This window comes from Alternaria infectoria (genome assembly GCF_024043175.1).
Source record: "Alternaria infectoria strain BMP 0036 chromosome Unknown scaffold_1, whole genome shotgun sequence".
NCBI classification, from domain to species: Eukaryota; Fungi; Ascomycota; class Dothideomycetes; order Pleosporales; family Pleosporaceae; genus Alternaria; species Alternaria infectoria.
The window spans coordinates 3,679,655-3,703,261 of NW_026250690.1; the positions used below are offsets into that span (position 1 = coordinate 3,679,655).

The 23,607-nt window shown below is 51.6% G+C and overlaps 6 protein-coding genes across 6 annotated transcripts; 3 read left to right on the forward strand and 3 right to left on the reverse strand.

The window, feature by feature from the left end:
* Nucleotides 1-254: 254 nt before the first annotated feature.
* J4E92_001228 (uncharacterized protein) lies at nt 255-3,620 on the forward strand (the record flags this gene model as incomplete). Its single annotated transcript, XM_051492641.1, has 7 exons — nt 255-1,430; nt 1,466-1,705; nt 1,756-2,526; nt 2,573-2,690; nt 2,762-3,129; nt 3,207-3,387; nt 3,442-3,620. 7 exons carry the CDS (start codon nt 255-257, stop codon nt 3,618-3,620), a joined length of 3,033 nt encoding a protein of 1,010 aa, XP_051358153.1.
* A 914-nt stretch (nt 3,621-4,534) lies between these two features.
* On the reverse strand, nt 4,535-7,717 carry J4E92_001229 (uncharacterized protein; the record flags this gene model as incomplete). The annotated part of the gene is made up of 7 exons (XM_051492642.1): nt 4,535-5,278; nt 5,361-5,512; nt 5,577-5,812; nt 6,149-6,467; nt 6,530-6,904; nt 6,974-7,321; nt 7,669-7,717. 7 exons carry the CDS (start codon nt 7,715-7,717, stop codon nt 4,535-4,537), a joined length of 2,223 nt encoding a protein of 740 aa, XP_051358154.1.
* A 3,169-nt stretch (nt 7,718-10,886) lies between these two features.
* Nucleotides 10,887-12,335, forward strand: J4E92_001230 (uncharacterized protein; the record flags this gene model as incomplete). The annotated part of the gene is made up of 1 exon (XM_051492643.1): nt 10,887-12,335. One exon carries the CDS (start codon nt 10,887-10,889, stop codon nt 12,333-12,335), a length of 1,449 nt encoding a protein of 482 aa, XP_051358155.1.
* A 270-nt stretch (nt 12,336-12,605) lies between these two features.
* Nucleotides 12,606-14,503, reverse strand: J4E92_001231 (uncharacterized protein; the record flags this gene model as incomplete). Its single annotated transcript, XM_051492644.1, has 3 exons — nt 12,606-13,750; nt 14,049-14,298; nt 14,354-14,503. The coding sequence occupies 3 exons, from the start codon at nt 14,501-14,503 to the stop codon at nt 12,606-12,608; spliced, it is 1,545 nt and encodes a 514-aa protein (XP_051358156.1).
* A 4,062-nt stretch (nt 14,504-18,565) lies between these two features.
* J4E92_001232 (uncharacterized protein) lies at nt 18,566-20,624 on the forward strand (the record flags this gene model as incomplete). The annotated part of the gene is made up of 6 exons (XM_051492645.1): nt 18,566-18,652; nt 18,704-18,925; nt 18,979-19,311; nt 19,356-19,756; nt 19,808-20,175; nt 20,224-20,624. 6 exons carry the CDS (start codon nt 18,566-18,568, stop codon nt 20,622-20,624), a joined length of 1,812 nt encoding a protein of 603 aa, XP_051358157.1.
* Nucleotides 20,625-20,884: 260 nt separating this feature from the next.
* Nucleotides 20,885-21,446, reverse strand: J4E92_001233 (uncharacterized protein; the record flags this gene model as incomplete). Its single annotated transcript, XM_051492646.1, has 2 exons — nt 20,885-21,312; nt 21,365-21,446. The coding sequence occupies 2 exons, from the start codon at nt 21,444-21,446 to the stop codon at nt 20,885-20,887; spliced, it is 510 nt and encodes a 169-aa protein (XP_051358158.1).
* Nucleotides 21,447-23,607: the final 2,161 nt, after the last annotated feature.

Below are 23,607 nucleotides of genomic sequence, written 5' to 3' on the forward strand. Positions count from 1 at the left end.
CTTCACGATCAGCTTCCCTTGCGTATAGTCGCTTTCTCATAATAGAACAACGATTTTGGAGCATCACACCGCTTGCGCGTGTAATCATCACCGTTTGTGTACAGATATTCTTGCGAGTGTGCCTCTGACCAGCAAGCTGAATGGGTAAGCTGGAGGTATATTAAGGATCTGCAGTTCTGATGCAAAAGTCACACCAGAGCCACTGGGCAGTTTTAGAACGACTATCTTCATTCCAGTCGCTGATACCCACGGTAATGACAACACAGGCTGCCGAGAAGCACGACGCCCTGACGGTATGGGCCAACGACACAACTCACGACTTCTACTACCCTCCTTCCGATTTACAAGTACCAGACGATCCAGTCAGAACGGGACCTGGTCGCGCATGGGATGAGGCCGACTTCGCGAAGAAACAAGCGTCACTGGCCTACGCAGTCAACAAGAAGACACCACCACACGCCGGAAGATTTCCCATTCGGACTAAACTCCAACCTCTCGATAGCGGCTCGAAGAAAACGATCTTGACCAACCATTTCCAGCTGAAGACGCGCGACAAGGAACTCTACGAGTACGAAATTCTCGATCTCGACGCGGACAGTCCGACTCGGAAAAAGATCCAGGCTTTGTTTCGTAAAGCAGTCGATACATGGCCTTTCCTCAACGCCCACCAGGACAGTTTCGCTACAGACGGCCAGAAAACCATCGTATCTTGGAAAAGCCTGCACAGTAACATGGACCCTAGCACGCTCGAAGCAGGCGCTTCATCTACTTGGCGCCGCGATCTTGTAGTCAATAGCGCTATTACCATCGCAGCGCGTTTCAGCTTCGTTGGAACGGTCGATGTTGCTGGTCTCATCCAGCAGAGCGAGAGTAACCCGGACCAAGAAAAGACTGACCATACTTCTGCGGAGCGGTGTCTTAACATCCTTATTGCGAAGAGCTTTGACGCAAGCGTAGTCCGGCTTTCTGGAAAGAAATTCTACGTAAGAAAAGCTCGCGCAAACCTTGGAAGTTCCACGTCGCTTGAGATCATTCGAGGCTACCATTACGCTGTCAGGCCGGGTATGGGAAACCTGCTCATGAACTTCAACGTTGCGACTAGTGCATTCTTTCGTCCAATCCTTGTAAGCGAGTTTCTTGCGGATCGTGGCACCTTCAGCAGCGACTGGGAACGACAAGTCAATCTCAAAACTCTCCGGGTTTATGTAGAGTTCCCTCATTCTGAGGATCGCCTGAACAGGCCAGGTGCTCGTATCAAGAAGATCAAGGATCTTGGACCCGCTATCGGCACTCTGTCCTTCCGGAAAGTATCCAAAGATGCCCAAGGACAACCGATAAGGGACATAACCCAACCAGGTGGTTGGCAACTCGATCCTCCTACTCAGGTAGTTGATCATCTGATGACAGGCAAGAAGACTCATCTATATTTAGTGCGTTGGCTAACGTCATTACAGTGTTTGGTCAGTCTGCCGTCCCAGGTCGAAAGGCTGTCAACGTGGGATCAGCTGGTGACCCGGTCTATTACGCTCAAGAAATGCTTCGCATCATTCCTTACCAACTGTACACACGTCCTGTTCCCGATCGATTTACCCGCAACATGGTCGAGATGGCTGCACTTGATCCAGGTCAGTCGCAGTGGCTCATCGAAAATGAAGGCCTTTCTCAACTTGGGTTTGCCAACGCTAGGAATGAGGAGGTTCAGTTTGTGAGTAGCGACTCTCCACATTGGCCGCTCTGGAGCTAACTCGTGTGCAGCGTAATGATGTCCCACTGTCCTTGTATCCGACGATGCTACAGGTACCTTCCACAACATTGTCCTACCCTGAAGTCCAGTACCAATGGAATACGTTTCGTCCTGAGAAAGACAAGAAGGCGAACGACAAACCTCCATCCTTTACGCAGTCCGCTTGGAACCTGCAACCCTTCACAGCTTTCTACACCCCTAAAGTACAGACGTTGAAATACTTTGTCATTCATTCATTGGATTCGACAGTCCCCGTGGCCGGTTTCGAGACGGAGTTGCAAGACCAAATGCTCCGAAGATGCCATACGAAGGCCGAGGGGGTAGTCCGCTTGAATGCCAGCGAAGCTGCAAGTGAACTCAAAGGCTCTTCCTTGGAACTAAGAATGAAGCAAGCTAAAGAATCCGGGGCTGAGCTGGCGGTTTTGTTGCTTCAGAATTTCGACCGCAGCGCTTACTCGGAGTTCAAGAACCTGGCAGATCGCAAGTATGGGCTACGCTCTCTCTGTTTAGCAAAGCCGGCGCTATTCTCGAACTCCAAGTACATGAGCAACGTTGCTCAGAAGATAAACATCAAGTTCGGTGGTGTGAACTCTTACGTGGCGAAGGTCAAATCTTTCTTGGAGACAAAGACGCTCGTTCTGGGTGCAGATCTAGTACATCCCCCAGCTGGAGCACTCGAAGATACACCCTCTATTGCCTGTATGGTTGGTTCTATCGACAATCACGGCGGCTGTTTCCCGGGATCTGCCCGACTCCAAAGCAAGGACCGAGACGACCGAGAGGTAAGTTCCACCGTTCATCTCCCGAATTCTATTGACAGTAACCAAGATAATTGACGAAGAGAACATTATGTCAATGGTCAAAGAGAGGATTAAGGCCTGGCGGGTTGACAAGGGGGGTCTTTTCCCTCTGAACATCATCTATTATCGCGACGGAGTGTCCGAAGGTATGTCCACTGACAGGTTTTGTATGTGGTCAATACATTGTTCAGCTTACTGACTTTATACCTTCAAACAGGACACTACCAGAAGGTAGTGAGCGTCGAGCTGAAAGCCATTCGCCGAGCATGGAGAGAAGCACAGGCCGCTACCAACACCATCCTACTGCGCGGTGACAAGGATGTGAAACTTACGGCTTTGGTGGGTGTGAAACGCCACCATACCCGCTTCTACCCGATGACAGACAAGGATGCGGACACTGAATGGGGAAACAACAATTGCCTTCCTGGCACCTATGTGGACCGAGTCGTCACCTCGCCATACTATCGAGACTTCTATCTCCAGTCTCACAGCGGTGTCAAGGGTACAGCGAGACCAACTCATTACTTCATGCTCGCGGACGGAAAGATTCCTAATTGCACCACCATCGACTCACTTCGGACGCTAGTAAGTTTGCGCTCGCTTTACTACTGGAAACAGCCTACAATCTTGACTTCGTTACCTTTTGCTAATTACCATAACAGACTCACAGTCTCTGCTACACTTACTGCCGAGCCACGGGCGGTATCTCTTACGCGGCCCCAGCCTACTATGCCGACCGCTTGTGCGACCGAGCACGTCTCTACCTCCCCGAGTCCTGGGCCGCCAACAACGTGGGGCTTCAGGCCAGTATCGATACTGCAAGGACCAACCACTCGACTGCACGTCAGAACAATCGTGATCTGCTATACCGTCAATGACAGCAGTTCAACTCGGCAGTGCATAATGCGAAGTCTAACACGGAGCTTGCGGATGAAGCGCAAGACGAGGACAGTCTTCGCGCGTTCACCAAGGACTTCGTCATACAGCATGCCAAGAACGAGTTCTACGAGTACAAGACTGACCAAACGGGAAACCCTTGGCACGAGTCTCTCGACAGGGTCATGTTTTGGATGTGAGCGCTGGCTCATAGGGCGGAACGGTAAGTCGGTGGAGGATGTCTCAGAACGTCACGGTCTATTTTCTTCTTCCTTCCCTGTTTGATTGGATTTCCCTTCTTCCCTTTGGTCATCAAGTCGTTCCCTCGGTACTAGACAAACACGGAGTAGGTACGCTGCTTATCAGTTGGTGACGTCCATTGCAACGTCACGCTGCTACGTCACCTGCCCCCCTCCTCAATACCATCTTGTCGGTACTATTATGTTTGACTAGCGCTACCTTAGCGCCGATCTTCGTGCATATAAACTTCCTCTCCCGTCCTCAATCCTCTTCTTGTTCTCTCCATTCATGGTGGCGAACTTACGAGTTCGTCGACTCAAAATTCACGCAGTTGGAAGCAATGTCTGTTTTTGGCCTGAGTGTCCAAAATGGATGGGTTTGCAATGTATGATCGCTGTTTCTTCGTCTGGGGAGTCTAGATGCATGGAGTTTACCCGACTGTCTTTTTGTAGTGTCTGCGAGAGGTCTTCAACACATGTTTCTGGTAGTTTGAGTTTACATGAATCAAGAAGAAGATTGATCTGAGGCTATGAAAGCCGCTTGATCGAGTCTCTCGGGGTATTTGCAAACTTAAAGCACCTTTGGACGGCCTCGACCGAAGTCGTATGGCGGGAACAACATGGGTGGTTTATATGGCCTCGACGTTTTATAAGTTTGTCGATAACTGGTGAAGATGTTCTGAGTGTTGGGCGTGTTGCCATACTCAGCGCCACCACAGCCAGCATCGAAAAGTTTGTTGGCGATGGTATTGGTCCACTGACTGCATACGACCTCGTCCCACATCAAAGACCTTGTAGTATGAGATATAGGGTTGACAGTGACTGTCCAGGACTACCTATGCTTCAAGGATTTGTATTAGGAAAGATGTATCATTTTAGTCCTCTAGCTTCTTCAACAAGGCCTTCATCTTGGCCAAGAGATCCGGAATCCTGAACGGCTTTCCAACAACATCATCCATACCCGCTTCCTTTGCGTCATCCATCTGTCCCCCTCGAATATTCGCGGTGACCGCAATGATTGGCACATGCTTCGTAATCTCTTTCCGTTCCTCCATCTCTCGTATCTTCCTGCAGCAGGTGAGGCCGTCCATCTCCGGCATCTCGCAGTCCATGAGAATGATGGTGAGTGGCATGCCATTAGCAACGCAGAATTTCGTTTTCGCGAGATGCTTCAATGCCCAGACGCCGTTATCGGCGGTATTTGTGACACAGCCAGTTTTTGTGAGCTGTTTCACTAGTACCTTTTGGTTGACTAGATTGTCTTCGACGACAAGAACGTGAAGTCGGTCATCTTCTTCTCCGTCTTTCTTGTCGTTTGTGGGCCGGGGAATCTGTGCTTGTACCGGGGTCTCAACTTCCCTAGGCGTGGCAGCGGGCGCGGTGGAGTTCTGGTTCGCAGCTGCGGCGCTGATTTTGCGCGAAGATGCCGCGTGTTCGGCGTCTAGAGCGTGCTTCACTGTATCCGTTGAGATCGTAGGCTTTTTTGCAATCATGCGTTTGCATTTCAAGTAGAACCCGAAAGTACTGCCGACGCCAGCTTGTGACGAGACGCCGATTTGACCGCCGTGAAGCTCGGCAAGTTGGCGCGAGATGAAGAGTCCGAGACCGCTACCGCCGTACTGCATATGTGTCCGTGGAGACTTCACATTGAGAACTCTGTCAGCCTAGTTTTGCAGTGGTTCGGGGCTGGTCGCTCCTCACAGCTTGCGCAAACTTCTCAAATAGCAGCGATATCTGCTGAGGCGACAAACCGCATCCAGTGTCCTGGACATTGAACCGAAGATAGACAAACGAGCCTGAGCCCCAACCCTCGCCGTTTCCGAATTCGCTCACGATTTGTCTTGGCGGAACAACTAACGGCGGGCGCATAGAATTAGCGCTTCACCTTCAGGATATTCGACTAATGCAGCTACTTACATTGGAATCCTTCTGGTACGCCAAAGTCTGGCGATTCCGCATGAGCACAGACATGAACTGTGATCGAGCGAACTGGTGCGTCCATAGTGAACTTGATGGCATTGGTAATAAGGTTGACGATAATTTGAAGGAGTCGACTTGGATCAAGAATGACCCAGTCAATGTCGAGGTCCCGGATACTCTGATGCGGAACGAACTTGAATTTGATGTTCTTGGCTTGTATTTCAGGACGGAACCTGTTAGGATCATGTCAGCCCAGCTTCCGTATATATTCGACTAGAGGCTACCAACATTGCCATGGACCGCTGTACAACGATGATAGGCTGCGCTGGCATTGGCGTGATGCGGAGAAGATTTGAGTCCAGCTTTGAGACCGTAAGAATATCGTCGACGATGGACTTTTGATGCTGAACACAAAGAGTGATGTTCTCAGCAGCCTCGATACAGTCCTGGGCCATCTTTCGATCGCCAGTGCATGAGAATTGATACTGCGTCAGAGTATCTTTGATATCGTCGGCACATATCAAGATCGCGGAAAGCGGGTCTAGATGTTGGTAAACGCGTCAGTAGACATTTCGACTGCAACCAGCATAGGGGGGATATCGCTACTTCTCATCTCGTGCGACGTGATGTCGATGAATTCGTTCTGTTGACGCTTTGCCTCTTCTGCCTCCCGTAGTCTTCGTTCCTGCAGACCCTGCGCCCACTTCAAATGCGAAATGTCCGTGAGCGAGCCCATGATGCTGATCAGCTCACCATCGGGGCTTAGCTCTGGCTGACTAGCAGAGAGGACCCAATATTCGATTAGTGAACCGTCGATATCTCGGGGCTGGAATGTCGAGTTGGCGAATTGTAGCTCACGACTTGCTGGCTTATGGTGAGTTATCATATCTGGATGTTAAACTTCGTGGTTAGCGCTTGAAACATGCGACTGGCATGGCAATATCGCGTACAGTTCCACATGTCTTGTGCCACTTGCTTGCTCTCACCCACCATCATCTCAATAGTCCAAGGTAGTTTGGTTCCTGTAGGTGAGACACCTGTCATCTCGTAGTATTTCTCGTTCGCCTCCAATAAAAGTCCATCCGGATTGAATAGATACATGCCCATGGGCGATAGTTCGGTCATTCGGCGCATTCGTCCGGTCTGAAGTTGGAGCTGTCGAGACATCTGTTCTCTTTGTAGGGTAGCCATCTCAGCGACTTCTTTGCTTTGCCGCACTTCACCTTCGAAAAGTAGTACTGACGCCAACGACGTGGCGATCTGTCTATTGAGCATGGCGATGAAAGACCTGTACTCATGATCATAAGCCCTTCGTGGATTGATGCCTATTAGTAACAAGGCACACACGTTGTCTGCATTGGTTGGTCGTAGAGGTAGAACTATGGCCTCTCTACAAGGATCCTTGTAGCCGCGCCATTCGATGATGTCTAACAGTGGCTGTGGAAGCGTATGGTCTTTGATGCTCAACATCCTGGGCTCCAGGGTCTGGGTAGCTGCTCGAAAAGCAGGTGTCAAGATACCATCGTAGTTCTTGAAGCTGAATTTGTCGGGAGACACTGCATGCCCTCTCGGCACGCCGATAGATCCTTCGAACACGCATGACTTGACAGACGTTGGCGTTGCATCTGAATGCGAGGAACCATTCTCAATGTCGTCTGCCTCGGTAACGGTATAAAGAAGCGCAAAGGGTACGTCGTATTCGTTGTGATTCAGGCCCTCCAGCACTCTTATCCAGAATTCTTCTGAAATGTGGGTGCGCGATTAGCGTCAGTCACATGAAGGATCGTCCATATTCACTTACTGACAGTACGTGTGGCGTTCATACGCTCCCCGAGGGATCGCAGTAACCACATTCTTCTACTGCTGATCGACTCAACCGTGGTATCAAAAGCATTGAGATAGACTACAGTTCGCATCTCAGTCAGCAGTTCCAGTATCTTTGGCTCAAGCCCACTGAGTCTCGCTGATAGGCGGTACGGCAACGTTTCGCAGTGTTACTCACACCCCAAGACCCGCTCTGTTCCACCAAAGACCGGAACCTGTCCATCTGTTAGATGTATTCATGGGGCCAAATCGAGGGCATCAATACTGACAAAAGACCAAGTAAAGAAAGACTCTTCCATGTAACCGTAACGCATGATGGGTAGCGGCTGGTTGTGGTTTAGCTGCGCATGGCCTGTCCGAGCACATTCGCGAATTACAGGACCAACCGCGTGCCACATTTCACCGAAGGGGCCTGAGAAACCGGTTCCCATCAAAGCCGGATGTTTGTCGCCCGTCACGTCGTCTCGATAGGCCTCATTGTAAAGCATGGTCAGGTCCTCGCCCCAGAAGACAGAAGATGGATGAGGGTTGCGCATGACTAAGCAGATGATCTCTCGGAACTGGATCGACCATCTGTTCATAGCTCCCAATGGTGTGTTTGCCCAGTCGATGCCCCTTACAAACTGTAAATGATCCGAGAGAACACCTCTGGGGTTCGGTGCTGTCCAGTCGGGTACGGACGAGTCAGGTGTAGACAAAGTGATCGCTGAGATGCTCGAGGAGCCATTTTTGTCACGGTCCTGGCCGAGGGAGACAATCGGAAATTTAGGTTGTTGCACATCCTCAACGATCTCCCGCGTCGGTATTGCCTCTGCAGAAGCTAAACTCTTCGCTACGTCGGCAGTGAGGTCGCCGTGCCCCTCTTTCTCAAGTCGCGGTGCTGATGCGCTCAGCGGATCCCCTTCAGGGATATCTTCATTCTGGAAAAGCTTGTGTGCGCTAATGATTCGCCAATTGGGAAAAATCGAAACACCAAGCCATAAAAAGTTCTCAAACTCGATGGTGATGGGAAATATATCCCGGGAGTCGTTGAACCGGCTGAGGATTGTCGTCCATATTCGAAACTCATCATGTGTTGCTCCACCATCCAGGGAATCGCTATTGCTTGGAGAAGTGCCAATTACCTTCTCCCAAAGCTGGTGTTGCTCTCGGAGTGCTGCATTGCAAAAGATCGGTCGTATCGGATTTCGACACCCCTTCGAATATTCGTCCATGTTGAGCACGAATGTGGGCCTGTCATCGAGATCCAACAGCTGCGGAAGGGTGCATGTGTTGAGAATGTCAAGAGCAGCATCGTGCCGTTGGGCCTGGTGTAGGGTAGAAGGAGCTGTAGGCAGCGGTAACTGAAAGAACGAGCTACTCATTAGGGCCCAGATAGGAGATCGTGTCGGCCCTGCACGATGATAAAGCAAGGTACATTAGGAATAGGGAGGGCGTGCGTTCGTAGGGTCGATGTGCGATGTGCAACGTGAAAGGTCGCGATGAGTCTGTGCCTGGGCCATAGAAGACGCTTTGAGCGCGGTAGCTACGGTTCCTGTGGACGTGACTACCAAGACTGCGACAATCAGAGTATGATTGGCAGGTACATCATGATGCAGACGATTGCAGACATTACCATGTCACCGATACATCGCATGCTGCTTAAAAGTATTACTTCCCCGTCGCACCTAGGCGAGCTCTTCCGCGAGCTGATTCATGGCTTCTCCAAGCCGGTTGGCATCATTTAGATGTCTGGGTGGCATTGCGACAGGCTTCTTCAACGTGGAAAAAAAAGAGACATCAATCGCGTGCGCGTGATAGAAACTCATAGGGCGAGCACGGTGTCGTCCAAAAGATGGGACGCTGAAGTAGATGTCGCGTCCACGGGTGCGTCCCGGGACGGCTGTGAATCACGCTACCAACATGCCTGGTTTAAAATGACGTCACGCGTTTCTAGCACCAACACGGGATGTTCTCCGCATCGCAGAACGAGCAGATTGCTGTGTTGCACGATCCAACATCAATCCTCTCTGATGTCTTGGCTAATGGTTCTTATGCGCTAGACCTGCGTTTTTGAATGGGGGCAGAAGCTGCTACTATCTCTCGATCCAAGACTTTGATGGAGCTCAAGACCGTTCGACTTCCGAGGTCCCGAGGTCCCTTCCTACTGTAGGCTGTAGGCATGGAATGATCCTATACACCTGACCATACAGACACCTCCAAATAAGCTCTTGTTGCGACATCGTTAGTATACACACCCAGACGAGCCGAGGGAACTCAGTGACAGCCCACGGCTTCAACGACTCCGAGAAGCTCGTCAAATCAGGCGCCATGGAACGCGCAGAATTGAGGGGGAGAGAGAAAAAGACAAGAGAGTCGAGACCAAATGCTTGAAGTTGTGGCGGGGTAGAGGTGATAGTATGCGGTTCAGTAACTTTCCAGATGTTAACGCAGTAGTAGTGGTGCTCTAGCCACAGATTAGCCCGAACGAGGGGTCTTGGAAAGAACTACAAGTTTGTTCTGGTGTGATACGCTAGCATACGCCTGAAATATACTCCCAGTGGTTGAGAATCGGAAGGAGAGATTATGCGGACTGGAAAAGAAGAAGTACGGGGATAACTTCCGCAGGGCGGACCGGGTGTTTGGGCCGCGCTTTGATGTGCGGAGTGTGGGCCCACGGACATTTTGTCAACGTCAAAAACACCCATCTGACGGACAGAATCCCTCGTCTCTGAGAAGAATTGCATGTGTATGTCTCCACAGCGCGCAATCCTCATCGCCGATATCTTGGCGGGCTGCTAAGCCGAGGTCGAGCGAGGTCGAGCGAGGTCAGGTTAAGAGACTGCCCAGGCGGTTATCCAGGTGTGCTGGCAAGACTCGGCCAATCGCATCTTCACAACCCAGTCCGTCTATTTGGCTGTGGACGCAACTCCTCTTCTCTCCGCGCACTCTTCACCGGCCGATGTTCATGCATTCCTTGCTCAACCACCATCACTACAATGCATCTCTAACACGTGCAGAAGGTTATTTCGCGTGGATCGAATGCCGAATGCGCCAGAGCCATGCGTCAATCCGAGCCCAAGCGGAAAGTGGGTTCACGATGTCAGTGGCGCTCAACTGCCGCATTCAATAGTCTTCGAACCGGATCTAGTAAAGCAGCTCTTGATTTACTCAGGGGAGAGATCATGATCACAGCCCGTCCCGTACGCTAATGACTTACGTAGTGCATGATCTACAAGGCCTATGCAGATCGATATATACCAAGATGCGCTTCCGCGACTGTTCCACCTGGTCGGCGACGCTAGAGCGGTGACAATGTAAACATTTCGTGGTAGACTGCGATGCAACGTTTGGGCAGGATGACGATCTTGAGCTTCACGACTCGTGGTGTAAGAATGGTTAAAGAAGGGTCGTATGCTTGCTTATCTTGATCGACCAGGGCCCTGCATCTCCTCATCTTTTGGTCGTGCTTGCTTCTTGTACCAAGGTCCAGCAATTGTCAACATGCGTCTCTCCATCCAATCGCTAGCTCTTCTGAGCGTTCTCCCTGCGTCGCTCGCAGCTCCCGCACCATCTCCAGCTGCGGCACCTGCACCGATTGCAGCACCAGCACCGGCCGTCGACGCAGTTCAGGGACTGGATGAACGTCAACTGCTCAGTAAACTCACATCTGGTTTGACCTCCCTCGTTGGTGGCCTTCTCGGCCAATGCGACCAAGCAGTCAAGGACGGCGATGCCCCAAAGGTGCTCGACATCCTTCAGCAACTTCAGCCTACTTCGCGACCAACGAACATCGAAGAGGCAGTCGCAAGGCACTCCCAAATCTGGGCGAGCCCGACCACGCGAACGGACTTTTTCGCCGCAGTAGCGACCCAGATAGCCGGTGGCCTTGTCCTTGACGACACGCTAAAGGCCGCTTTCACCGGTGGTCTGCCCTTCGGCGAGAACAGCATCAACAGCAACAACCCAGCCACCGTCGGTATCTACCCGAAGAAGGATGCTGCTGATGCGCCATACACACTCTCCGAGTCAGCACTCCGAAAAGCACTCTTCATCCCACCTAGCTTCACCTACGGCGCGAAACGCCCAGTGATCTTTGTACCCGGAACTGGTGCTTATGGAGGCACAAACTTCGCCAACAACCTCAGGAAATTGTTGAATGGCAAGAGCTATGCTGACCCCGTATGGCTCAACATCCCCGGCGCTATGCTTGCGGACGCGCAAACCAACTCTGAATACATTGCCTACGCCATCAACTACATCAGTGCCGTCTCACGCACGAACAAGGAAAACATCGCCGTCATATCTTGGTCCCAGGGTGGTTTGGACACACAGTGGGTGTTGAAGTACTGGCCATCAACCCGCAAGGTTGTCAAGGACTTCCTTCCCGTGTCTCCAGACTTCAAGGGCACTGTCATCGCGAACGCGATCTGCTTGACACCGAACAGCGACATCGCGCTCCTTCCCTGCGACCCCTCTGTTATTCAGCAAGAGGCTACCTCCGATTACATTGCATCGCTCAGGCGTGATGGAGGCGACAGCGCATACGTACCCACTACGACCTTTTACTCCGGCCTCTTTGATGAGGTTGTGGAGCCTCAACAAGGCACTATCGCATCCGCGTTCATCAATGACGCGCGCAATGTTGGTGTCTCCAACAACGAGGTACAGAAGGTGTGCTTTGGACAGCTAGGCGGCTCCCTCTATGGCCATGCCGGCGTTCTGTTCAACCCTCTGACTTACGCGCTTATCGTTGATGCGCTTACGCACGATGGACCGGGTAATGTGGATCGCATTGATGTCAAGAGCGTTTGCAGTACCTACGCCGCTCAGGGTCTCGACCTTGACGATGTATTGGCTACTGAAGGGCTCATTCCTGTGGCTGGTGTACTGCTGTTGACGTACCCACAAAAGATGTACGCTGAGCCTGAGTTGAGGGCTTATGCTAGATAGATGCGGCTCACAGATAGTCACGTTCAATATCACAGTCACTAATATATCTTGTAATTTGCTTCATCAACCTTGTTAAGCTATACTTTACGTGGAAACGTGGAAGCTTGCCTAGGCCAACAGCCCTCCAGTATGAACTCGCGCGTCACAACCCGGAAACGTACCGTCGTAAAAGCAAGCACTATGTAGGCTCCAATCAAGTGACAAAGTGGTTTAGGAAACAAACATCAGTATCCTCATAGCAGTCCAGCTCACGTGCTGTTCCAGCTTGTCTCACTTCTTCTCCTTCTTCTTCCTCCCTCGCTTGCTGGCCGGTGCAGATTTTGTTGGTGGGTTATAGGACGGTTGAGGGAACGAACTCGTAATGTTCGAATAGCCTGGATGATGCGCGAAGGCTGGCATACCCGATGGAGTCGCATGCACACCCGGATGAGTCGGATAGCCCGGTGCCGGAACGGTTATCGCTTGTTGACCTGGTGGCTTCACTATGTTACCATCGGGCCCTACTACTCCCACTGCAGTGACGTCTTCTTTAGCGACACCATGGTCAAGGAGGAACTGATCTATCGCCGTGAGCGCAGTAGGGTTCTTGGCTTTTATAGCTCTGTTGATCTCCAGAATTTTGGCTACCTTCTCAGCTTTCGGGAGACTTTTGAAAGCCGGCATGCTAGCTGCAAGCTGAGCTGTGTCGGTCCAGTCCGGTGTGGCAGTACTTGCGTGGGGTTGAGGAACGGACTTGGAGATACCGGCAGGTCTAGCAAGAGTCGGGAGGCCAGGCTGAGTATTGCGACGACGGTTGGCAGTATTTCCGGACTGCGTGGGCTGAGACCGAGGCGCAGTAGGGAAGCTGTGTTGCTTGATTTTGAGCTCTGGTGCCGTGGGCGCCTCGCGTGGCTGGAGGTATTGCGGCTGTGCTAAAGATGAATAGCCCGTAGGCTGGTAAGAACCCAGTTGTGGGGAGTACTGTTGGATGGACTGAGCCGGTGCATACATCTGCGCCGTAGGAGTCGGTGCAGGGGTTGGAAGCTGGGATGGTACTACACTCCGCTGCTGTCCGGTCTGCTGTACGTAATCCGGAGTAGGATGCTGCTGAAGAGCCGGGCGTGGTGCGTACGGCAATCCCGGGCCGTTCACAGTATCATTGGACTGTCTCTGCCAAATTGGCGACATCATCTCGTGTTGACGACCTTGTAGAGAACCTTGAGAGCCGGGTGACGGGTGTTGTAGTCCAAATCTTTGCTGCTGATTGGGAAGCTGATCATGTCTTCTTGCCCAGAATGCCTCGATCTCTTGGTTTCGACGTTGATAGTGCTGCAACTCAGGAACAGTCAAGGTTCCCGAGAGCCCAGGTTCAGTGAAGTCGCCCGGGTTTGCGTAGAGTAAACGAGGGTCGATATCGTGGTTCGTGGGCGGTCTTGCTGTCATCGCGAAAGTTGAAGTTCCTGGTTGATTATCCACAGATGAAGGGGAATAGTTTGGCACTGATGTGCGCGTAAGTATCCACAATTAAGCAAAGAGTTCGCTGCAAAAGAGTCTACGGCCTATGTAGCAGTTGAAATTTGGACAGCGTAGAGGAATTGAGGGTGTATATATGACATTACCGAGATGAAGGAGCGGAAGTGTGAACAGTGTGGGTTGAATGTAGGGCTTAAATGGGGTGAAGAGCGTTGTGCTTATGATGGTGTGGTAGCAAATCTGGTGAAAGCGCGTACATACCTCTCGCGTTTTCGGGCGCAATCTGCATGAGCCGTACACTTTCGTACTTCTTCCATGCTTCACTGGGCTGCGCATTGCGATGCAGCAGCTCGTAGGGTCCCTTTAGCTGCGCCCGCCGGATGAGAAACCTCGCCAGAGGCTGCAGGTTATCCGTGAGTCCATTAAGCTCGGCTGGGAGGCCTTGGTGTCTACGTTCGATCGCGAAGAACACGCGCTCAAGAAAGAGATCGTCGCCGTCGATAGAAGATTTCTGGAACGGATCAGCACCCCGGCGGCGGTCAAAGTGAACAAATGACGGAACTTACGGGCTGGAAACTAGAGGTCTCGAGCGCTCGCTGGACGTACGGCTCAATGTCGAGATCGTCACGCAACAAGTGCTTGAAGGCGTAGCGCAGGTAGGGTGTGAGGGTCTGCGCAACCCATTGCGGATAAACGGGGAGTATCGGAGCGCTCATTCTGGCGTTCCTGTGGCTGGGACAAAAGTCGTTGCGCGGTCGGTGAGGGGAAATGTTGAAAGCGGCGACGAGGATTTAAGAAAATGAAATCTTAGTATGCGAGACAGTTCATCGAATTCACCACGACGAAGCTGCGACAAGGATCGAGCAAAGTGAAGGGCAGAGTATATGAGACAATTTCCCAGCTTCACCACGAGAACTAGGGACAGGAATTGATGGTGCGAGATAGCCTACTGAGTTCATCTCGACTTCACCACGACTTCCGTAGACCTCAAGTGGGTGAACTTTGCTCTATAGCATGTCGGAAGTTCGAGGCGAATGACAACGACGATTGCCTTCGCCTACGAGCCGCATCCCGCGCGGGAATGGTGTCAACCATGGTAAGCAATTCATAAAGATGAATTGGTCGTTATCCTCGAGGTGTTGCCTGAACCTATTCGAAGTGGTCTCGTAACCAGGTAGAGCGCAGCGGAGGCTCAGCGGAAAGATAAAATTGGGGAATAGCTTGTACAAGCATCGCATGCAGCAAAAAAATGCAGCGCTGCGTCTCTAGTAGAAGCTATCGAGTGTCTGAGTCGTCTTAAGTGATTCGAGATGATGATGGTTGAGGATTGTCAAACGCAGTCGCGTCCCATACGGGTAGGGGCGCGTCAGGGACGCGACTAACAAAAGCGGGGCGATGACGCACTCCTTATCATCCGCCTGACGACAAATTCGCACTTCATCAACGCTCATTGTCATTTTCAGTACGAATCTCTCGGGCCAAACATATGGCTCTTGCTCGTCGTATCTCGCAGCTTTGCATGCTGACGGGTTGTCTCAGACCCCACGGCGAAGCCAAGGCACCAACACGGCGCAGCGCAACTCGGGCGTATAATACGCACATATACACGTCCTTCTTCTTGGCTACCGTCGATCGCATCCAGCGAGTACTTATTCACTGCGTAAGCTTTCAGTGTGGGCAGATCAACAGTGCCGTATAGGGAAGAACATCGTATGGCTGTATGGCTACTTTTCCTCTCGACAAGAGAGAGCCATATCAGCACAGCTATGCTCAAAGACTCGGCTACCTGAGTCTTGGCCCTTCTTTGTCAGACCGGGTCATTCGTAGGATTAGCGTTACTCTGATCTAGCGGCGAGGAGAGACAATGGATGACGGCGTGGGGCGTAGTCGACTTTCACTTTTTTAGCCAACCACTGACACGAAGATGCGACACTCCACCGGCCACGCCATATTTCTTGACCATTCCATGAGGATAAGCTGAGAAAAAATCGATATTTGGCCACAGTTCGGGTCCTGCACCAAGGCAAGAAAGACGCTTCATTGGTACCAGCTATGCAGAGAGAGAAGGATGAGTGAGACCACCAGTAAATAGTTATATACGCCTCCAACTTCACTTGGCTATTCCGCCCCAATCTCGTTTCCCATAAAGTGACGACTCTGACTCCCTCGACTCTTCTAAGCACCTCCCAAACAACCACCGAGTATACCAATCTACTTACTCTCGAAACACCGAATCAAGATGAAGTTCGCTCTGTTCATCAGCACCTTGCTCTATACTGCCACTGTCCTAGCCGCTCCTGGAGCTGTACGCCTCTCTATACCTTCACCCTAAAGACTTCATTAACACCATCCTACCAGGTCTCCCTCAATCGCTCCTTCAAGACCATCGCAGTCCGCGACAGCGATAACGTCGAGGGTACTGTGCAAGTTGCCTGTATCGAGTGTCCATGTGGATTAAGTCTCCTCGTCGTCGGCCTTTTCCTCTGCAAGGGCGGCGCATGGAGTATTATCAAGATTCACTGACGGCGCCTCCAGGGTTTTACTGGCGCTTGTGAATGCGTCTCGGGGGGATGCTGCTGTGATGATAACGGCCATGTCGAGGTGCCTGAGGGTGGCTGGAAGGCTTAGACAACGGCCGTGGTCAGCGCCCTCGCCATCGTTGTCGGGTCTTTGGTCTAGCTTTCATCTCTTTTCATGATGGCCTCGAGCAGTATTCCGTCTTAAATATGTTGGTGGGCACTGCTGTTTGCATCACTCCATTGTTACGAGACGAGTGGACAACGAAGTTTGAAAATATCTTCTTGATTGAGTCTCAGGCATTGTCACTGCCTAGTCATATAGTTTGAGACATATATCCATGATCCTTAAATCCTGTCGTTTGCCGCGAAGTCGTGCATCCATCCCTTACATATCCACATACTTGCACCCCAGAAGACTTCACTCAGGGTGCGTCCATTCCGGTCTTGTAGTGACAAAGTAGCCCTCAAGAACGAGGCAAAGTGCAGTTCTTCTGGAGACAGCAGCCGTTGACGACACATGTGCAGCCACCGTAGAAACCCTAGACGCATATACATCAGCCAGGTACAGTATTATTCGTTCTGCGATAGATAGCAGAGGATATAACTTACGTTGCATGGACACTCGACACATGCCGTGAGAGTATCGGCGACTGTGGCACCGCCGCCATCAACGCCAGTGTCGGCCTCGATGAAGGAGCGCTTGAGGGAGATCTTTGGGAAGTGACTGTCAGCAATAGTCTCAAACAGGATGACGGTACATGGGGATTAGAACTTACAGCTCCAGGGGCGGCCATGGTGGTTCCGAAGAGGAGAGTGGCGATGATGGTGGTAGCCTTCATGTTTGCGACTTGGTGCTTGGTTGCTGGATGTAATGGAGATTGCCGTACTGAGTGTGATGGAAAGCTTGAAGCAGTTGATAATTGTGAGCGAAAGCAAGGTGAGGATCTTCAGCAAGGAGAAGAAACGGGGGATTATATGCTGTGTGCGACTGCTTCCCCAGAATGCGGGTAGCTAGCGTAGAAACTTCATACAGCAAGCACGCCCGCGTTGAGCCTGTTGAGCCTGTTGAGCTTGGACTTTTCAATCTTCTAGACCGTTAGTGGCTGTTATCCTCACCCGGCAGGAGATCAATGTGCTCACGGCAGGAGGCGACTATGCGATTGCGCCTTCCAGACTGCGTCGGCCTGCCACGCATCCCGAGGTCGCTCTTGAAAAGGCCGGCCTGGAGCTGGAGCTTTAGTCTCCATCGTGACGGGTCTATACATCCCCACTGGAGGAGCCACTTCAAGGATGCTCTAAGAGTTCCTGTAATTTCCAAGCTCTTACTGAGTCCTTCCAATCGTGCCTGCTCTGGCAATGTGAAGTAGTTCAAAATATGTCTTGAGCTGATCCTAAAGTCATTCTCCTTGACTTTTGCAAAGAAGATTACAAGACTGATACAGTGCAACAAAGACGGTAATGCAGTCGACTAGCGCGACTTCGCGTAGATACTATTCGCGAGACGAACCCGACGTAATTCAACACAAGCGAAATGACTTCCACAAATGAGAAGGCATGGAAAGCGGTGTTGCTCGACGAGAGCCCGCCTTATTACAACATGTTCAAGAAAGCGAACGAATAAAGGAGGTCCTGGAGCAAGTAATTCGGATTGGATGACTTGTCGGCTTCGGACGGATTTGTATATGGAGGAAGATAGAGTCGGTCCATTGAATCTTCGAGGAAGGGAGGGTTATGCCGTTATGTTGTTGTTCGCTGCGGGGTCAAGTCGAATAGAAAGTAAAGAGAGTGGAGTGGTGGTTGCGACTAACTGCCCAGGTGCCAGCACGTGCCGCGTGCGCGAAGACAGCCGTCCGGGGTCGTTTCGTGGCCACCTGGGCAAACTTCGCGCTCTCGTTGCCTACTATCAGATATCTGTGCATGCCCATGTCCCGTGGACTCGTCAAGCGGCGTGTCTTCCTCATGCAGCAAAAACGTCTGAACGGTCTAGCCTCTGCGCTGCAGGGTCCGGCACCTGATAGCTTCACGTCGACGTCATCATGCCGAAACCGCGACGCGCAACGCCTTTCTCAACAGGCTGTCGCCGCCAGCGAGGACGATAGACCACCTCCAATATGAGACTGTGATCTCTACGACACTAACATTTAGCCTCTGCTAACATTGCATGCCTCTCTGGATCACGTCGGCCTGCCCGCATTCCAGCCATTACCCAGTCACGTCTCTCGAGTTGCGCGCATCGCTTGCGGCAGACCCATCGCAAATATGTCGACTGATACAAAGCAGCAAAAGAACGCCAAGTTCGGTCATCTGCCTCTGTCTACGTCTGGACCACAGGAGACTAGCCTGACTGTACTACACGCCCACCCACTCTAGTAGCCATACGACTAACACACTGTCCAGGGCAATGCACTTCTACGAACACCCTACTTCAACAAGGGCTCGGCCTTCACCAAAGAAGAGCGCGATGTCTTCAAGCTTCATGGGCTCCTTCCCACCAACGTCCAGACCCTCGACGAGCAGGTCAAGCGCGCATACGCCCAGTACTGCTCCCGACCGAATGACCTCGCCAAGAACACCTTCATGACGAGTCTGAAGGAGCAGAACGAAGTATTATACTACAGGGTATGCGACGGTTGATGGTGTCGGTCATGGCATGGCATGGCTGACGGCTGCAGCTCATCCTCGACCACCTCAAGGAGATGTTTTCGGTCATCTATACCCCCACTGAGGGCGAGGCGATTGCCGACTATTCCAAGATCTTCCGGCGACCTGAAGGTTGCTTCCTCAACATCGACGATGCAGACCGCGTCGAGGACGATATCAAGCAATGGGGAAATCCCGACGATATCGATGTGATAGTCGTGAGCGACGGGCAACAGATACTCGGCATTGGCGATCAGGGTGTAGGAGCCATCCTCATCAGCATAGCGAAGCTCGTCATCTACACTCTGTGCGCAGGTATACATCCTTCGCGAACACTCCCTGTGGTCCTTGACTGCGGCACCGATGTCAGTAGAGACCCGAAATAGATGCGCATTGCTAACGAGAGTAGAACAAAGACCTTCTCAACGACGAGCTTTATCTTGGCATGCGAAAAGAGCGAGTATACGGCGAGCGATACGATGACTTCGTCGACAAGTTCGTAAAGGCTGCGAGAAAACACTACCCCAAAGCCTACATCCACTTCGAGGATTTCGGATTGAACAACGCGCGAAGGATTCTAGACAAATACACACCTGAGATCGCATGTTTCAATGACGACGTACAAGGCACCGGCTGCGTAACGCTTGCAGCTATCATGGCAGCCTTCAAAGTAAGCGGAACCAAATGGGAAGAAGCTCGCTTCGTCATGTTTGGCTCGGGGTCGGCAGGCACGGGAATTGCGGACCAGATCCAAGATGCCATCGTCCAGAACACCGGGAAGTCGAAGGAAGCAGCCGGGCGCCAAATTTGGTATGCTTCTTTACACACTCAGTCCAGGAGCCCACGCTGACCCCAGTATAGGTGCGTCGACAAGCCTGGTCTGCTTTTACAAGGCAAGAAGGATCAGCTCACTCCGGCCCAACTTCCGTTTGCGCGAGAGGACAAGGAGTGGAAAGGCAAAGAGCATGGCGATCTCCTGTCCGTCATCAGGGAGGTGAAGCCACACGTTCTCATCGGTACCTCGACCAAGCCAGGGTCGTTCTCAGAAGACGTCGTTCGAGAGATGGCGAAGCACGTCGAGCGCCCTGTCATATTCCCACTATCGAACCCAACCAAACTCCATGAGGCCAAACCGCAGGATTTATTCGACTGGACCGATGGCAAAGCGCTGGTGGCAACCGGTTCGCCATTTCCACCGGTCAAACACAATGGCAAGCAATACGATATCTGTGAGTCTACAATTTTCGCTCCATAATGATGTTGCTGACCGCTCCAAGCTGAATGTAACAACTCGGTAACGTTCCCTGGCATCGGCCTCGGCGCTGTCCTCTCCCGAACCCGCCTTATGACTCCCGCTCTCCTCGTCGCAGCTGTACAAGCCCTTGCCTCGGAGGCTCCTGTTCTGAACAACCGCGGAGCCGGTCTCTTACCAGACGTCGAAGACGTGCGCGAAATCAGCGTCCAGATTGCGAAGAGTGTGATCAAGAAGGCCGTGGAGGATGATCTGGCTCAAGAGAAGGATATACCAAGTGACGATGCAGATCTAGAGGAGTGGATCAGAGAGCAGATGTGGGATGCAAAATACCGTCCGTTGAAGTTGGTCGAACACAGCAATGCGACTGCACATGCGAGAGGAGAAGCAGGCACAGCGAGTGGGCAAAGAGAAGCAAAGCACTAATAGTAAAGGGACATACATTGCGTGACTCTACGTCACTAATCTGATGTATCCTCTCGCCCGCAGTCCTCTCTTTTTCATTCAATCATGACATCGAAACACGTACTGTACTTGTTCGCACCGTCAAAATTCCACACCCATACCATCATATGCCGACCCTTCTCCATACACTCTGGCCTATACCGAAACGTTAGCAAGGGAACTCTCCCGATCACATCTGTCCCCGCTCCTAACAACACAGCACCAACGAAAAGAAAATGGACTTACAAATGCACCGTCTGCCAATTTCCCTTATCCTGCAGCGCCGGCGGCGCCGTAACCTTGAGATCCGCCGGATACGCAAAGCTCTCTTCACTAAACCCATTATCCTGCACAAGATTCTCTTTTGTTAACTCTTTTACATCCACAATCTCCTTCTCTTTACTACCAGCCCAGTACACGGAGACTCTTCCTGGGTCGCCCTTCTCCACGCCGCCGAAATTGCCCCGGCTGTGCCCGTTGCCGCCAAACATGAGTGTTATGGACGACCCGGCTGCAGCTGTTGCCATCGGGGCCGGCGCGTCGTGGTGGGGTGGCTTGCTACCAGGTTCTTGCGGGATCGTAGGAGTTAGATATTGCGCTGGCGCGCGTTGGTGGGGGTGGCAGGCGTGCGTGTCGCCCTTTGAGGCTTGGGCAGGGAGATCCCATAGATCTGGATGTTGTTAGAGAGGACATATAAGGAAGGGGAAGAGGGGTACACGAACATTCTATGCCTTCATCTCTCCAATCGCCTGGATTTTGCTTTGCGCGCGGCCAGCCATGGCATAGGTTTGCGAAAGCTGGCATGCTGTGAGAGGGTTAATTTCCTTCATTCGTACATGCGATCAAAGAATGGGTACGTACAGCGGGTCAACCGGCGCCTGTGGCGTTGCAAGTGCTGCAGCTGCCATGTCGGCTTTTATACCCGTGTTGTTGTGGTTGGTGCAGTGCAACCATGAGTGAGCGGAGGCTGTGGTCAACAGCGTTATCGCTGTTGCTAGGATGATCAGCTTCATGCTTCCCGGAGGTAGATTATATCTGGCGAGAATGGCAATGTGCAAAGGAGGACACTGGGATTACGTAGATATGTTGCTCGAGGTTTGAAATGGGTGGCAATGAAGTGCCGCTATATAGCGGAGACTTATTGAATCCTAGTGTTTTTTTCGTGAACACGGTATTGATGGGGACGTATGTGATCATACAGATCATGACTGCGGTGTTGATAATATTCGCATGGCTGGCATTGTTGATCACGAATTTGGTCAAAGGAAATACATCACAACAGCACTGTGCGTGGAGTTGCTGCATGGGTACGACCAGCATTGAAGGAAAAGACATTGAGTAGAGCTATGTCAGAGACATGCTAGTCAAACAGTCAATGTTTCGCTGGCAGCACATTGAAGCGCCAAAAGTGAGTAATCCAAACGACTGTTATTGATCACATTATTCGCCCATTGGCGCCAAACATTGAGCAACAGGAACCCCTGTCATACGCTCCATAGCATAATCCTTATCCCCTCTTCCCGCCTCAGGCCTCGATTTCTTTCAGAACTGCACTGTGTTCGCATCTTCATATTCCAATCTTGTATCCTTCACGCCGCCAGCGGCCATCACAGTCTGTTTCCCCAGCGACAGCAATGTCTTCCCAACAATCCTCTTAATAACGAACCACGTAATAGAGCTCAGCCCTACAGTCCAGTCTTTGTAGAAGCGCAAGACGTGCACAACGTACATATGCACGAAATTGTCGTTAACTTCCTCGCCAGACATAGCTTCGTATGCAGCCTGCGCGATACGCACCATAAGCCGAGAAGTAATCTGGAAGCACAAAGTCTCAAGGGCGAACGCACCCCACCTCTTGAATAGCCTGGGTCCAGTATCTCCCAACGCCTCGCGGAATGTGCGTCGGGGTTGGTATGCAGACTCGCGGTACGTGGTGTGCAAGCATTGTCTTCTTCTACGTCCAGAGTCTGTCGCGCTTGGAAACCATGTCGATGGCAAGAAGAGGGTTAATCCGGGGAAGGTGATGTTGATTGGGCCTATCGTTGCTGGAGCTTTTTGCTGGGCAATAGGCTCGCCGGGGACAATTGAGAAGGTGGATGAGCGACGGTAAAGACCTTCCTCTGAATCACTCTCGTACGAAGTAGAGCGGAGTGTAGATTTCTCTGGTGTGAACATCATGTGGACGTAGGGGATCGCGAAGGTGAGTGCGAGGAGGAAGGGTAGGCGAACGGTGATTTCGAAGAGGAACAGGGTAACGATTATGGCTACTAGGATGTGGAGCTGATGATTGTTAGCAAAGTGACCTCAGATTTTCTGATTGAGGGAATGTTTCTTACCGCATACGATCTGAAGAATTGAGGCAAAGATTGTTGGCTATCTTCGACCGCTCTCTTGCACTGCGATATTGAGTCCAGAGGTTCGCTTCCATGTCTCGAACCGCGGCTTTCGCTCGCAGAAATCTGGCTCGATGAATCGTCGGCGTCATAGTAACAGGTTTGATCAAAGGATGGCAGGTCCCGAGAATGGCTGATGCTTCCTAGTCTTTGCGGGCTGGAGTGCACTTGGTTGGGTGTGTAATTATGCGATTGTAACGGCATGATTCTAGATTCGTCGCAGACGTCGTGCTATACTTCGGCAGATTAGAGAAGTTGTTTTAGCTGTGTGTAGCCTGGAGTGGGTGTGCTTGTGATGTTTGTAGTGGAGCAGAAAGCGGACAAAGAATTGCACTCAACGTCCCGATATGAAAGGCCGCATACGACAATGCAGACTTACGACAATGGCTGAAAGAAGTACTCCTCATGATCTAGAAAGATGCATGCATGGATGGGTTGTTCAATGGTGAGTTTGTTGAATGTGTGCACATGGGATGACAATCGGAGAGCAGTTACGACTGCGAAAATCGGACCTGGAGTTGCAAGAATTGATGACAGTGACCAGTTTGGGTATATAAGAGGATGTACAAAAG